This window comes from Schistocerca cancellata, chromosome 7 (genome assembly GCF_023864275.1).
Source record: "Schistocerca cancellata isolate TAMUIC-IGC-003103 chromosome 7, iqSchCanc2.1, whole genome shotgun sequence".
NCBI classification, from domain to species: Eukaryota; Metazoa; Arthropoda; class Insecta; order Orthoptera; family Acrididae; genus Schistocerca; species Schistocerca cancellata.
In genome coordinates, this window is record NC_064632.1 from 136,953,173 (window position 1) to 136,969,172 (window position 16,000).

Below are 16,000 nucleotides of genomic sequence, written 5' to 3' on the forward strand. Positions count from 1 at the left end.
ATATTTCCCGAAAATGTTATTAATTCGTCATTTTATAAGATAAATCATACTAAGCGATTTTATAAATATATAATTTGGATTCGCTGTTATAGCCAATCGCTTTTAATTACAAATGATAACAACTGTGGATCAAAATAAAGAAGTGAGAAACAACTCGTACGGGATGAACGAATAAGCGGACAGACCATATCTATGTGAAAAAAAAAATTAACCAGAAGCTGCTGCCGTAATGTTAAAAATGATTTACGAATACACAACCTAAAACTAGAAGCAGCAGTCGAAAGAGAAAGGTGTTAAATTTAGAAAGAGTTAAAGGCAGAAGCAATAAGAGAATAAGTGTAAAATTGGGTAAAGAAACAAGAGACACGGTGAAAAGATGAATATCAGGAGCAAAGAGCAAATGAGACAATTGAAATTCCTGTGTGGTCCCTAGTGGACCAGAACTGAAAAAGTTGAAAATTCCACCAGGTCTAATATCACACTGTTGAGCCAAAAATTTGGTTCGAAGCGGCCATTCCAGATCCGGTTTGGTGCGAAACGTATGCTGTTATTGCATAAGGAGAGTTTTCTCGATTGTCCCGTAAACGATAAATAGAGCTAAATTTCAACTTCACACAAAGAAAATCATAATGAACATATTTGGGGACGGAAGGGGGGCAAATTCCTGTATTTTTTGCGTCGGTCACATTGTCGATGACGCTACTTGCTGTGCGACTGTAAAAAAACTGCGTAGGCTATTCAAAACAAATGGCGGGGAATGCTGCCGAGGGGAACTTGTTTACAGCGCGCCCGCCTTCTGCACGTGGCACCCAGCAACCGTTGCGTTCCGTCAGGGACGACATTTTGGCCCGTATCTTGCACTCCAGTCGTAAAGTTATCAAAGCCGTTAGTACCTGCGGTATTATTGCGTGGAAGACATGAGGTCTAAGACGAAGGATCACAGTGCTGAAAGTACGTCTCCAGTGTGGCCTTATACTAAAGTCGAACTTGCAGATAAACAGTAGAGGCAAGAGAATAGAGGTTTTTCAAATGTAAGTGCTACAGATGAATTCTGAAGAGTAGACGGGTAGATGTGATAGCTAATGGACAGATATTGAATCGGAGAGGAAAAATGAATTATGGCGCAACGTGACTGAGAGAGATCAGTGACAGAACACATTATGGAGGAAAAACTGTAAAAGTATACAAATGATCGACTACAGTACAGTAAACAGATTTAAATGGATAGACTAGCGTGGAGAGCTGCATCAAACCAGACTCTTGGGGGGGGGGGGGGGGGGGCGGCAAAAGTTAGAGAGGTTGCGAAACACGTGGATGGAAATCCGAGAACTTAGGTAAAGCTGGGTTTTCTGTCTGTTAAAAAGCATTATAACTGGATTATAAGCAGCAATATCCACATTTCTTTTCCTTCCATTCGTAATTATATTTTGTTAATTTGCACTGCCACTGCTCCTCCTCTTGTACAAAATTACCTCTTACGCATTACAGTAATAATTAAAATAGATTTTTTTGCTTGAGAAGGTTAGACTGTTCGACGAGGCAGTACATTAATGGCGCCAAAATCTGTAGAGCCGGTCACACCTAAGCTATTTTTTATACACAATAAACAGCGAAAATTTAGGGTCTCTGAATGTTTACTGCGTACTGTAACCCTCGTACCTTATTAAATAGTTGCGTGTAGCCTCTGTGGTGCTTTCATATTTTCACGGCTGATGCCAGGTTTGATCGGACCCTAAACCTTCTAAAATCAGGTTTGGCGACGGAAAGAGAAAGAGCAGCGTTAAGGGGCATGCGCTTCTCCAAAACATAAATGTAGCATGTCACCAGACTAAAGTAACAAAAACGGTTCGCAGGTATCTCATGTGCCTATTTGTTAATGTTTATACGAAGTGAACGCGAAGAAGAATTTTTCCGCTGTAGGATAAAACATTGTCAATTAAGTTAACCCTTGAGACTTAGCGCATTGATAAAAATCATCTGCTATCGATGATGAAACGGCCAACAAAATCACTATAATGCATTTTTTTGTTTATCGGCAGTCACACTTTTCTAACGCTTAGGGCGGCATGCAGTTGGTATTTACCGATACCAGTGGTATGAAAATTCCCACTGAGATCTTTCGGCCCTACGCACAGTGTGCCAAGAACCATTGGGATCATTTTTATGCCAGAAGCGCAGAAATCATATTTTCAGTTCTCTGTGCTTAGTGAGCTACCTGCTGTCGCCTGTTAACGAGCCACTAGTGTCATGTCTGGCAGTTTGTGTTAGTGTTAGTTTGGAATAGAAACGCCCACAGTGGTTTGGTTTACTGATTTTGTACCTATTTTTATAACTTATTACTCAGTCAGGTCTTTGCGAATAGTAAGTGATATTTCTGGTATATGCTAAGTTGCATTGTACCATGTACGCCACAGTCTTGTGACTACAAAGTCTGTGCTTCACGTCTTCTGCTGTATGCTCAATCCTGCTTTTGATAGTGTTTGTTCTGACGCCTTCTTCCTGTGCTGCCAAAATCTGTCCTTTTGCTCCACTTTCAAGGGTTAACCAAAAAAAGTATTTTCCATGGCTATTTTGCCGTAGACATTTTCTAAGCAGCGTCCATGGTGTGCTTTATTGCAGGGACTGTCCAGGCTTACGTAACTGTCTTCCGATGCTGATTCTATATTTGTTGTATCTTCGGCTGGTGTTGACATTAATAAGATACAATTACTCACTTCCGTTCACACGGTCTGGTAGTACATGGTTCCTTTTCCACCATCTGCCAACCCTGCAAGTCTTTGTCGTCTGATTTTCTCAGCATGTACGACCTGCCACCACACTGAGGTGTCCTGCATAATAAATAGACCATGAAGTGTCTTTTGTCAAAGTATAGGAAGTTTACTCAACTTCATTGTTATTGTTTCCGCGAGAGCCTTCATGGCTCTTCTCAGTCTCATTGTCCTAAATAACGGAGTTAATCGCTTGAAAAGTCAGTAACAAGGAGAATTTTGGTGTGTCAAGGTGAAATTTTTGAATGTTTGATTGATCTCGGGCTATTTTTTCGGGTTCGCTTACGCTAAACAGCCAGATGTTAATATTAACATTTTGTCTCCGAAGCAAATGCTTGTAAATGATCTCAGTGCACGGGACTTGGTCTTAACCGCCCTTTGCTTCGATACAGAGCCTACGTCGTACACGTGACCGATGACACTGCTTGCAATGTGTGGGAAACAAATGGTCGTCGATGCTAATCACATACGAAACAATAAGTTGTCGCCGCTGCTGTAGCGAGGGTCAGGAGAAAACTGCCGTGTACTCTGCAGAGTCGCAATTCCGTGGGACTGTATCCTGTAGGTTAGAAAGCAAACGGCAGCACGCGTGCCCTTGAAGAGCGTAAGATTTTGTATTTTAACTGTGATCCATTTTCACAGAGCTTTTGAAGAACATAGACGCAAGAGCATATTACAATATGGTTCATAAGATGGGGTATATTGTGCGGCTTTGGAATTTATATCTCTGAAAATACTATTTTCCAATGGCAGAAACTATGGTAAAAGGACACTCTATCTATCTAATACTAAATTGGTAATCCTTTGATGTATCAGAATGCGTGCTATCAACCGATCCCTTCTTTTAGTAAAGTTGTGCCACAAATTTCTTTTCTCCCCAATTCCATTGAGTAGCACCACGTGCCAAAAGCTTCTATTCCTTTCCTGCCTAAATTGTTCATCGTCCATCTTTAAATTCCATACCTGGCTGCACTCAAGACGAATGCCTTCTGAAAAGACTTCCTAACACTGAAATTTGTTATTCATTGTTAACAAATTTCTCTTCTTCAGAAACTCTTTTCTTGAGATTGCCAGTCCACATTTTATGTCGTCTCTACTTAGCTTATTCAATGTTATTTAGCTGCCCAAATAGCGAAACTCATCTACTTTTAGTGTCTCGTTTCCTAATGTGATCCCCTCAGCCCAATCCGAACGCATTCCACTATCATTCTTTTGCTTTTGTTGATACTCATCTTATGTACTCCTTTCAAGACACTATCCATTCCGTTCAAATGCTCTTCCAAGTACTTTGCTGCCTCTGACAGAACTGCAATGCCACTGGCAAGCCTTAAAGCTTTTGTCTCTCCTCCATCAACTTTAATTCCTGCTCCGAATTTTTCTTTGGTTTCCTTTACTGCTTGATTAGTATACAGATTGAGTAACACGGGGATAGGCTACAACCCTTTCTCACTCCCCTCTCAACCACTGCTACCTTTCCATACCCCTCGACTCTTTGACCTGTCGTCTGTTTAGCCCATTATCTGACTCGGTGGCTCAGTTGGTATATGTTAGACTACTGTTCGCAACGTTCGGGGATTCGATCTCCAGACCTACCCAGATTTGTCAGTTATCACTTTTTTCACCTATGGCCATAGTATGTTACTGTGGGGGAAAAAGAAACTGCATCAAGGTTCGCAATACACGTTGAACTGTGGGTCCTCCAATAGAACCAGGCCAAGTAGAGATTTGCAGTTTCCAAACCAATCGGCAGGTTCATTATATGTTTGATAAAGTTATCGTGAGGGTCAAATATATGTATGCAGTTGTATAACCTTCGGAAGTCTTTAATTTGCATGTTGGACTGAAACTTAATGCCTTTCAAGCATCCCATGACGTTTAAGAAATGACCAGTACGCTACTTTTTTGCAGTAACGTGTGTAGCAGATAAGACATCTACAATTTAGTGCACGTAAATATTTGTCTGGAGCTGGGGAATTTGGCTGTTATCGGAAAACTCAACAGGTCTTGCTTGGGTTTATTGTTCCAAAGACCTTGTTTTTCGTGGAAGCGCCGAAGAAATACACAAGATAAGGAGCGTTGTTTTGCAGCTCGGGGACGGAATGTAAGAGTGTCTGGCCTTCCCTCGATCCATAGCTCCTCATAAATTCGTGAGAAGAATGCCTCGTTCCTCGAAAGCACATGTTTCGTGCAGACGCATGTGCTTACTGTCTGTAACGTTTGAACAGGCGAATGTTTCGCGAGAGACTCAAAAGAGAAAGAGAAATAGCACGTTTTGAGACGTAAACACTGAAGTAGGCATTCAGTTTTCGAACCACTGTCATGGTGACTGGTAGAATTTTGTCTGTGTGCATGCAGTTAGAGAACAAGAGCACAAAATTAATGAATGCTGATATACGCTCTTGTAACTTGTTTACTACGAGCAGATCATTTGTCGGACAAAAGTTCCCATCACCACTGGTGCAAAGAAAACGTAGAAAACAGCACTCACCGACTTATTTACCCAGTAGCTGTTGCCGTCAGCGCTGCTCGCTTATCAGTGGAATGGAATGAAATGAAATGTGCGTATAGCTTTATTGGCCAGGAGACCGTGCTCGGGATATTCGACCTCTTGGTGCAATTCTTTTTGACGCCAATCCAGGGACATGGGCGTCGGTAATGATAAAATGTTGATAAGGATACCACACACATCCAGTATGGAGCTGAGGAAATCAGACCTGGTTGGGAATCGAACCCGGAACCCCATATCAAGGGTCAGCAACGCTAACCTAAAGACCACGAGCTGCTGACACTCATAAGTAGACTTACTAAAATTATTAAATAGCCTTAAACTGACAAAGAATCAAAATAAATATGTAGTTTGATGTAGCGCGAATTTTGTAAAAACTGTACGTGCTATAACGCAGCTGTCCTCAAGCTTCTGCCTGTTGACAGCGGCTGCGCTTGTATATCATCAAATGCAGCTCCAATAAAAACTTTCCACGTTCTACATGTAAAAGCAGATCGTCTCTAGTTTGTCGTACAGCTTTGAAAGGACGTCGTTGTAGTGTCTTAAAGCGTATCGGAAGCTATGAGACGCGTGACAAGACGGCTAAAATCCGACGGGCTTGTGACTGATGTTAGAAGTATGGATTAAACACGTTGAGGATTGTATAAGTACTGTATTTATTGCGTTGAATCATATTGTATGGAACACACGAAACAATAAAAGCATAGTCGCAATTATGTGAATAAAGTTCAAAAGTCAAGAGGTTAAATAGCTTTTTCAAAGATTGTTTTTTCATATTTCTCGTTTTATTCTTCAAATCAATAAATATGTTGTACTACACACATTCTAAAGTGGCCTATGTTCTTCCTCAGCATTCAAGATATATTGATACCAAATTTTATCAAAACAGTTTAAGCGATGTAGTCGTGAAAGCGTAACAGTTACTTTCGCATTTATATTATTAGTATGGAAGTATGGATTATAGTTGAATAGCCGCAAGTACATTAAAGTCGTTACTCTTCATCAAGTAGGATTAACGAAAGATGCAAAGAAGACTCATAGGAGAGCTGCATAATTTGTAATGATTACCTTACGCATCGTAAAAGCGGCACGGAAATAGTTTTTACTAATTCAAGGTTGTGAATTTCCAGTGAAAAAGAAAAAAAATCTGTAAACATTATGGCGCTTTTCTTCTTTTTTGTGTAATTCCACTGTTGGACTGCAGTAAAATGTAGCTAAAACATTCCCAGTGTGGTAGACGATTGGATTTCGTGGAACAGTGCGTTACGAAGCAGCACGGATTCGCAGCTGTCTCCTGCGCGGTTTCGCGCGCTCGCTTTTTTGTGCTCTTTCACTGTGAAGGAAGCGTAGCGTCAGAGTCCAAAGTCCAAGGCGCGGCCAAAGTCCACTGGCAGGTGGGGCCGGCTGAACTTTGTCCGGTGTTTACAGGTAGCGGCAGGCGCAGCTGGAGGCGCGCCCGCAGCCCGTCCTTGGGGGCAGGCAGCAGGCGCTGTGCACGTGCTCAGCACGCGGCCCGGCTGTGACGAGGTGTGCCACTTCGTGCCCCGACGCTATACACACCGCACAGAAATAGCCCACGCCCTCATCGCGCCTCGTCTCATCCGCTCACACTCTGCTGTTTCAGTTTGCCTCCTCCGAAATTGTTTCCGCTATCTGGCTGGGTAGTCTGAGAATATGCATGCGTTCATCGTTGATTGACAGGAGACATCATGTCCTCAGTTTGTTGTGTGCAAATATTAAGGATTTATCCCCCATCAGGATTTTAAGTTGTCTTATACCTAAATGAATCGGTAGCTCCTCTGTCATGTTCAGACTGGATCGCTAAAAATTTAGTACCGAGACTGAACGTAAACTGAAAGCGAGGAAAAGACTAAATATCATTAAAGTCCGATGTAAGTTTCAGTGCTCTAATTTTGTTTGCACATAAGGGTGGCATTCTGTATGTGATATTGGTGTTACTATAGCGGTCTTTAGAACAGCGCTAGGTATCCAAGCGCGAAGTATCTTCAGTGCAACGATAGTTTGTTACAGGGAACAACTTACCCGAACAGAATTGTGTTGTGAAAGTATCAGTACCTGACCGTCGCTCTGCCTCGACAAGCTTTGTCTTTAAGCATTAATAACAGTGGATCATTTGCATTTTTGAAATGAATTTTATTAGGCAGGGAACGTCAACCCAGGCCCCATCCTTACGTAGTCACGGCTGTTTGCTACCATAACCTTCTGTCTGTCTGGTTCCTAGAGAAATTTACTGCTAAAATGGCTCACTTTAGATTGTCACTAACAGGAAGGCAGCACCGGTTACTTCCAAGTAAGCTAAACTGACGGCAATAATCACAAATGGCTCTGATCACTATGCGACTTAACTTCTGAGGTCATCAGTCGGCTAGAACTTAGAACTAATTAAACCTAACTAACCCAAGGACATCACACACAACCATGCCCGAGGCAGGATTCGAACCTGCGACCGTAGCGGTCGCTCGGCTCAAGAGTGTAGCGCTTAGAACCGCACGGTGACTCCGGCCGGCCAATAAGCACAAATGATAATCTGTTACCACGCGCTGAAATATGCGTGATAATTGTTCCTAGCATTTCAGTACCGTCTAGTAAATGAAATACGTTAATGTGCGTGAACTGCAACTAGTTTAAAGTAGGAAATTTTTATTTGTATAAACGAGTTTCGATAATCCAGTCATCAGTGCGCTCACTCTTATATACCACGTGTTAAAATTATGCGTTGTGTAAGGTACCCACTAATTGTGACCTTACCGATCCTATTAGCACCTTGCAGCACGTAATCCATATACGTGTTGCATTACAGTTTCGTCAATAGCGTATCGAAAGAAGCAGATTAATACTTGCTATGGTGGTGATCCTCGTCGGTTGCGACCGGCTCGACACTTATCTGATCACGCAAAAAAGTGTCCCGCAAAGTACTCGTCAACAGACGCGTATTTTCGTTTGCATCTCAGTTACTGTAATAAGACGGGTTTGTTGTACGCAAAGCCTTAATGGGTAATATTTGCGATATTAGAAGATTCCAATGATATTCTGCTGTTAGTATGTTTATCTAATGCAAATCTGGAAACAAAATAAGAACTTTCGCCGGGAGACAATTTTGTTGGCTACAGTGCGCTCGCTCTCTCTTACAAAGTTAAGGAAGCGGTAATCATAGGGAACCATATTTGAACTGCAGACACATTCACATCTAATGAACAGAAATTCGCTTATATGACCAATTCATGCAGCCTTTGTAGCTTATGGTGTCTCATAAGTTTGGGCCTCCAATCTTCAAATGAGATTACTGTTTGGTTTTTATTACATTACTGATAAGTGTACTTCAAAGGTCGTTACACTTCGCAGCAACTGCCAAAGACGTCTAGGCTAGACATGGAAATAGTGTATAAAATGGAACTGCCAACATAGTGTTTTTTGTAAAGCACCTATTGCCCACTTAATTTTGATCATTTGCTGTATCAATCAAATTTCATACCATTTTCCAGTGACAATGTATCGGTATTGATTCTTGAAGGTAATTACTGCAGCGATCACTCTTGAATCAATTACTATGTAATATGATTAAAATTTATTATTTGTCTCCAGGTGTGCCAGTACCTTGGCATTGGTAACGAGGCTGATTATTTTGGACTGAAGTACCACTGCTCTAAAGGGGAAGAACTGTGGTTAAATCTTCGTAATCCTATTGAGAGACAAGTGGGAGGTGTTCCTCCATACCGTTTTGCTCTCAGAGTAAAATTTTGGGTGCCTCCACACCTTTTGCTGCAAGACACAACCAGGTGAGGTCTGGAGTTAAGCATTCGTGCTTGCTGTGACTTGTGCATTCATTTGTATATACTACATCCTGTAAGTGAAAATTGCCTAATGTACTGCACGATTTATTTCAGGCATCAGTTTTATCTTCATTCCCGGTTGGATCTTTTGGAGGGCCGCCTGAAGGTTCCAGATTCATTAGTAGCTGCTAAATTGGCAGCTTGGATGGCACAGGCAGAATCTGGTGATTATGATCCTCAGTCGTGTCCCCAAAGCGTTTACGCCCAATACTGCCAGCTAGGTGGTGTCAATACCTCGAGGCCCCAAGACTTTATTCAGATGATTGCTGCACAGCATCGTGAACTTAAGGTAAATAGAGCACTCTAAACTAATTTGCACTGTGGTTGCTGATAAGAGCTTTAGTCAGTAGCTTCCTGCACTTTGTGAACTTCAGTTGGGCATTAAATATTCCATAGGGCAATAAGCAGTCGGCAGCTGAGTACTGGCTCCTCAAGGAGGTGTCTTATCTTGAAGATTTTGGTGAGGAGGTATTTCAAACAAAAACGAGCAATGGTGGAAGATGCAGTCTCGGAGTTGGTCCACACGGGCTCAGTGTATATCATCCAGATTCAACAAAACAAAGGTAAAAGGCCACACTAAAAATACTTTGTTCAGAAATGTTGTGTAAGATACCAGTGAAGTTGTAGCTGCAAAATTTGCTCATCCATGTATACTATTACACTGGGATGCATACATTAAGATTTTAGAAACCATAACATTGGAAGTATGGCCATACTTCTTCTCACTCTCAAAATCTAGTTTAGAAGATCAGTTCAATTCTGAAAGTTGCCAAAACTACATTGTTGTTACAAAGATTTATTTCTTGAATTGCCTTCATCAGTTTTCTTTAACTTGATAATTATTCAGTTGTTGTACAACAACAGTAATTTTTACACAAACAAATAAAAAGCTGCCAACAGCAACATATAACCGTCATACTTTCTAGTTGGGCACAATTGGTACAGTAGTACTTTTACTGAAAAATAAAACTTTTTTTGTTTTGATCTTACAGCATACCATACACAGCCATCCAAAGTGCTGCCTCACAGCGACGTTCTTTCCATCTTCTGTACCTAGATCTTGACAGCAATGAGGCAACACTTGATCTGAAACTGGAAACATCACAGGCAGCGAGTGGTCTGTACCGTGCTATCACCGAAAAGCATGCCTTCTATAGTTGTGAGACAGTACGCAGTGCAGTTACAGCTCAATTCATAAGGGATTTAAAGGTAACAGCCATTTGTTTTACAAACTACGTAGGTTAGATTAATCAATGAAACACATTTAAGTGCATTTGCAAAAATTATTCAATTAAAATCAATAAATGTGATTGATATGGAGATGAATGGAAAAAGTGTCAGCTGCTCTTTAAATGTCTTTCTGTATTGCAGGGCACAATTGTGTCCATATTTAATGAGGATACTTCTCTTGGGAAGAAATACGTGTTTGACATACGACGTACCTGCAGAGAAGTCTATGACAATGCAAGGAGGGCATTGTATCAGTCTGCAAGTTCAACTTTTCCCCCACCAGAGGAAAGTCCAGAGCAGCAGATACACAATACTCCAGAACAGTGTGACAACTGTGTAGATGAAAAATGCAAGGTATGTTCCTAGATTTTCTCTTTAATTAAACTAACATAGTAAAGTATAAACATTTACTGGTACTCGGCATAGAGAGGAGATGTTGAGTCACAGACAGGCACAACGAGAATACTGCTGTGTACTTGAGAGGCCTTTTGGCCAAAAGCAAAAACAGATAGCAGTCTTTTCTTGTGCCTTTCTGCAACTCAGCATATCCTCTATGGTGAGTAGATCTATCTTTTTGTAATATTGTTGCTATACCATTCTGGACTTTACTATAGAAAGATTTGATTTCAGTGAGAAGCCACTGGCAAACCTTTCTATCCTTCTATGAAATTAAATCCCACTCAATTCTTTATTTCTGGAGCACTCTTTTAAGTATGGAGACAGTGTGAAGTATTACTGCTTCCATGCAGGTGGGGCACGGTGGGGGAGAGGGGGGGGGGGGGAGAGCTGGTATAAATAATATGGTGTTTCATGAGGAAAGGTAAATATTTTAGGACTGAATGTGAATTATATGGAATGTTTTATTTGAATTAGTCTGTACTAATATACTAATTTGAATAAAACACTGCATATATTGTGTGTTCAATTTTTGTTTAGAGAGACACAGCTGTTAGAATGTATCCCAAACAAATACCAAAGCAAAGGGCAAATAATTAAGTTAAAAGTTTATTTTCAAAAATTCCAACCAAGTCTAGAATGCACTTTCAAATTCTCGTCACATTGTGTGTAGCCCTTCTGAGAGAGCCATGTTAGCATTATTTTGAGGCCAGCACTGTTCATAATCTAAACTACCAATTCACCTATTTATGTTTTATTTGTAAACTTTGCTTTCAACCACCTGAGACATAAAAATCTGTAAGGTAAGGTCTGGGGACATTGTTGGCCCAGAAATATGAACATTTCAGCCAGTCTGTCTTCTGTGAAATGTTAGGTTTACATGTTGTCACTTGTCAACCAGACTGTGCACTGACCATCATGCTGAAAGAACATACCAACCTTTGTAACCAAAGGAACCTCTTCCAGAATTGTTGGAAAATCATTTTCAAGAACGTCTTGCTAATGGAGACCGGTTGTAACACTAAAAGCCCAACCAAGTGATTCCCTGTAAATGTGTGATTTCGTACAATAGACCATCATTTTTTAAAATGTCTCCACCAAGACATGGGTGTTTTGTTGGACTCCCAATGTGAGTTAAGGGTTATGGTACCATCATATGTGAAAATAGCTTAATCAGTAAACAGTAATAATGGGATTAGTTGGCAATTTAAATTCCTATAGTTTCCCTTCCTCTCCTTCTCAATATTGGTGAATCTACTGTAAATGGTAGGCCATGCATACATAATCTTTGCCATACTCTTGTATGCAGAACACACATACATGCAAAAATACTGCATGTGCTTGTTCATTTGCATGTTGAAAGCGGATACGGCTTCTGGGCATGGCATCAATAATCTTGCGTAGTTTTTGTAAGAAAGAGTAAATGCTCCTCATTTTAGTACTCTGTAGTTTGGAAATTGTCAAATAAATTTTCTACCACCATTAGAATTTCAGTTACAAAAATCATAAACAAATACCAAATCAACATACTCAGCATTTGTAAATACATGTGGAATGTTTAAACAATACAGTAGAAATGGCCAACAAATCTCAATCACTGTTGGAACAGATGTAATTATATAAACAACTTCAAAACTTGAACTGCAGGTAAAAAATGAGAATTAACCCTTTGCAACAGAGATACCAACATGCAAAATAAAAACATCTTAGTAACCATATGTAGCTCTGTAACCACTACAAATTGGGATGTGGAATGTTTTTTTTCCTTTCCATCGAGAAGTCTCATACAATTTCAGTTGCCATTAATCATTGTTTAATTTGTCATCTCTAAATTTGAATATGCAACCAAATTAAACGTGTTTGTCCTTGAAATGTTTACATTGTACCATTTACAAAGTGCTGTGTGGTAATTATTTATGTGTGTGTTTCAAATTTCAGTCATCACAGCGGAAGTTTGCGCGGTTGCTGGAAGCAATGTCTTGCCGTATCTGCATGGACAGGGGCATTGATACTGCATTTTTTCCCTGTGCACATGTTATAGCATGTAGTGAATGTGCTGCCCGTTGTGATCGCTGCCCACTTTGCCGTGCAGAAATAGATCAAGCGAAGAGGATTTACTTGCCCGTAGAACTGCAACAGCTTCCAACCTGTTAGAATAAATCGACAATACTCTTTCGTTAAAGTGTGCTCTCAGATGTGATGCTCTTGGACCATACACCCTGCATGTGATGGGCAATGTGTAATTGTGAAAGAACACAAGTTGTACACGTGCAGTTACATTCCTGTTAATTTTAATCACTCCTGAAAGTTAGTGTCTTTATAGTGCCTGTAATCTACATAAACATGATCACCTGAAGCATTTACAAAAGGGATAAAAGAATGTTGTGCAGTGTGGATATAAAATGACAGTTTTAGGACGTGAAGTGTAAAACTGTATGCCTTAAACATGCAGTTTAATGAAGGTGAACTGCCAAAAAACTAATAGTAATAGTTTTAAAACATGACTGGTGATATTTCAGACTGACAGTAGTGACAGGATGTTATATGCAAAGTGAAAAACAGTACAGAATGTGCTGCAGCCTCTAATAAATTAAACAAATTAAGTAGAATGTGTGTAAAGTTAAAAGCACTGGTGATGTGCTATGAGCAGCTCTTCAGAAAAAATATTTTAAAATATTTAACATTGCTCCAAGTGATTTAAATTTACACTGCAAAGGGCAAGTTTGAGTATTCATATCTCAGGGACACAAGCTGCAACTTGGAATCTGTATCTGTTAATGAATGCAAGTACTGTCGGATTCCTTTTAGGAAAATGTGTAAAGTTAATTTCAGTATTGTGCATAACCATTTTATACTTTCTTGCCTCGTTAAAAAAACTGAACTGACAGCATTTATAGTACCTGATTGTGCGTATCCATGCACTTAATTGAAAGTAAAACTTTACATTGTCCTCAGAAAATATTTTACTCTGAAGTGGCAAAGAAATTTTGAATAATGAATGGTTTAAATGGAAATTAAAATCTTAAAAATGTAAACATTTCCTTATTACTAAATACAAAACAGTTGTACTGTATGTGGAGTAATTCTTTACACCTTAATGTGTTACGTGATACTGAGGGGCAATAGAAAGATACAAATGTCAGTTCAGTTTTAATTATTTGCAAATATAAAAAACGACTAAAATTTATAGAAAGTGCTTAGCAGTGTCCTGTCAAGCAGTTTTGTTCGCAGAAAATTACAGTATTATAGATGTAACATTTTTCTTCTGTACAGTGGAGGACAATAATGGAAGTGATAACTATTTAATTGTAACATTTTATAAGAGGAATAGTGTGTGTGTGTGTGTGTGTGTGTGTGTGTGTGTGTGTGTGTGTGTGTAATTTTTTACATTGTAGGGAATAATCAGAAGAAAAATGTTTCCTCCTCAAATATATGGAATTAGGTAAGGGAAAAATATCAATGCAATGCCAGAATAAAAATCAATGCAATTATCTTTGTAAGGCAACCTGTATATTAAAATTGTCGCTTCAGCGGTCAGATTACCATTAAACCTTTAATGCTCAACAGTTTTAGTAACCAGATTAGATCAGTGATTCAATTTTGAAAGTATTTTTAAATATACTCAGCTTTGTTGTAGTTCTCTAGTAGTCATCTGATTTTACTTCAAATGGAAAAATAGAAAATACATGTGCTGAAGTGAGAATTTTGTATAATACAGAATTATTAATATATTTGTTTGTGCATTTAATTTTTCTTTTATAATGTTGTCAAATGAATGTGTGATTGTAGAATCTCAGTGTTATGTGTGATATTTTTTCTCAGTTCTAGAGAAGGTGGAACTGAGGAAATTTTGTGTGATCTTTTTAATGAATTTTTCATTAAATGTGACCTGTATCAGATCTTAATAAATGAATATATAAATGGACTGCTTGTGCAAACAATACCAATAAAATATATGGTGTTCATAAAGTGATATTTACTTTTCCTGACAAAGTATTTCAACCTTAAGTAAAGAAGACATGTCCTCCAAGATGAGTAAACACATTAGCAGTATACATGGGCATAAATTTACATATCAGTAATATTTATTAGTGATTGTTGTTGATAACGAATAACCTTTTGTGTTAGGTGGACCCACATTAGGAGTGTAATACACAAATTTCAATAAAACTGCACCATAACTCCCACATTGTCCTCACTAACAGAGTATCTTTGGCATTTTAAAAGCTCTGCAGAAACAGCCTTCAGTTTTGGCCCATCATGGAAACCCACTTACAGCCAGCTATTCATGAGCCACAGACAATGATGAAATGTGACCAGAGTGATCAAACCATGGAACAGATAACTTGTTCATATACTCTGAGACTCAATAATAATGATAGGTGGCATCTCACCATAAAGATGATTGCCGAGCTGCAGATAGAAAAGACAATTACTCTCTCAACCAAATTTTCAGCTATACATTTTGTCAGAAAACAAAAGTACATGCACATTCACACATGACCGCCATCTGCACCTACAGCCCCTGAAAATCGGATCCAAATAAACCACTCTTCATGCCTCCTGTCGGCAGTTGCTAGGATAGTGACAGCACTGACTGCAAGCTGTGGGGAGAGGTAAGGAGGAGAGAAGTAGTAGTAATGAGGGAGTTGGGAAGCGGCACTTGTACTCATCTGCACCCAGCTACCAATGACGATGCACGACACCTCACCTCAGTAAACAAACCATTTCATCTACTGAAACAAAAGATTTTTCCAGTGTTTCCCCTCCCCCCCCCCCCCCTTCAAATTTCCCTGACATTCTCCGATTTCCAAAACCTATGGCAACCCTTTTGACACAATGATTGAAAACATCTCCTCATCCTCCTCCCTTGGATATCTCCATGCAGCCCCTACAATACAGTTCTAAAAACAGGCTGATACTATTCCCAGGGCTTGAAAATCATTTATTTGCCCCTGATGTCCAGGCCATCATGGAAGGCAGGTTCACAAAGCACACTGATACTGCTCCAACACAACACGCTTGTCATGCAGGGCAGCCTATATGCCACAGTCTGGGAAATATGCATTTTTGCCTGTAATTTGTTCCAAGTGCTAGAAAGTTATAAAAAGCACACAGTGCTGATACTCATGAGCACATGCTTAATTTTATGTATTGGGCCACGTCACTGTAACTACTAAAATAGCTTAATTGCTGGTGTTTTGACCAACCTCATCAAAGAGGTTGTTATCCAAAAGTTATGCACATAC

General features: G+C 39.6%; 1 protein-coding gene across 1 annotated transcript in view; it reads left to right on the forward strand.

Annotated features, from left to right (window-relative positions):
- Positions 1–14,720, forward strand: part of LOC126092445 (E3 ubiquitin-protein ligase MYLIP) — a 40,309-nt gene extending 25,589 nt beyond the window's left edge. The window contains exons 2-7 of the mRNA XM_049908047.1: positions 8,878–9,071; positions 9,180–9,414; positions 9,522–9,688; positions 10,118–10,334; positions 10,497–10,709; positions 12,690–14,720. Of these exons, the coding sequence (XP_049764004.1) occupies positions 8,878–9,071; positions 9,180–9,414; positions 9,522–9,688; positions 10,118–10,334; positions 10,497–10,709; positions 12,690–12,905 (1,242 nt within the window). The 3' untranslated portion in view covers positions 12,906–14,720. The remainder of the gene's footprint in view (positions 1–8,877; positions 9,072–9,179; positions 9,415–9,521; positions 9,689–10,117; positions 10,335–10,496; positions 10,710–12,689) is intronic.
- The last annotated feature ends 1,280 nt before the right edge of the window (positions 14,721–16,000 follow it).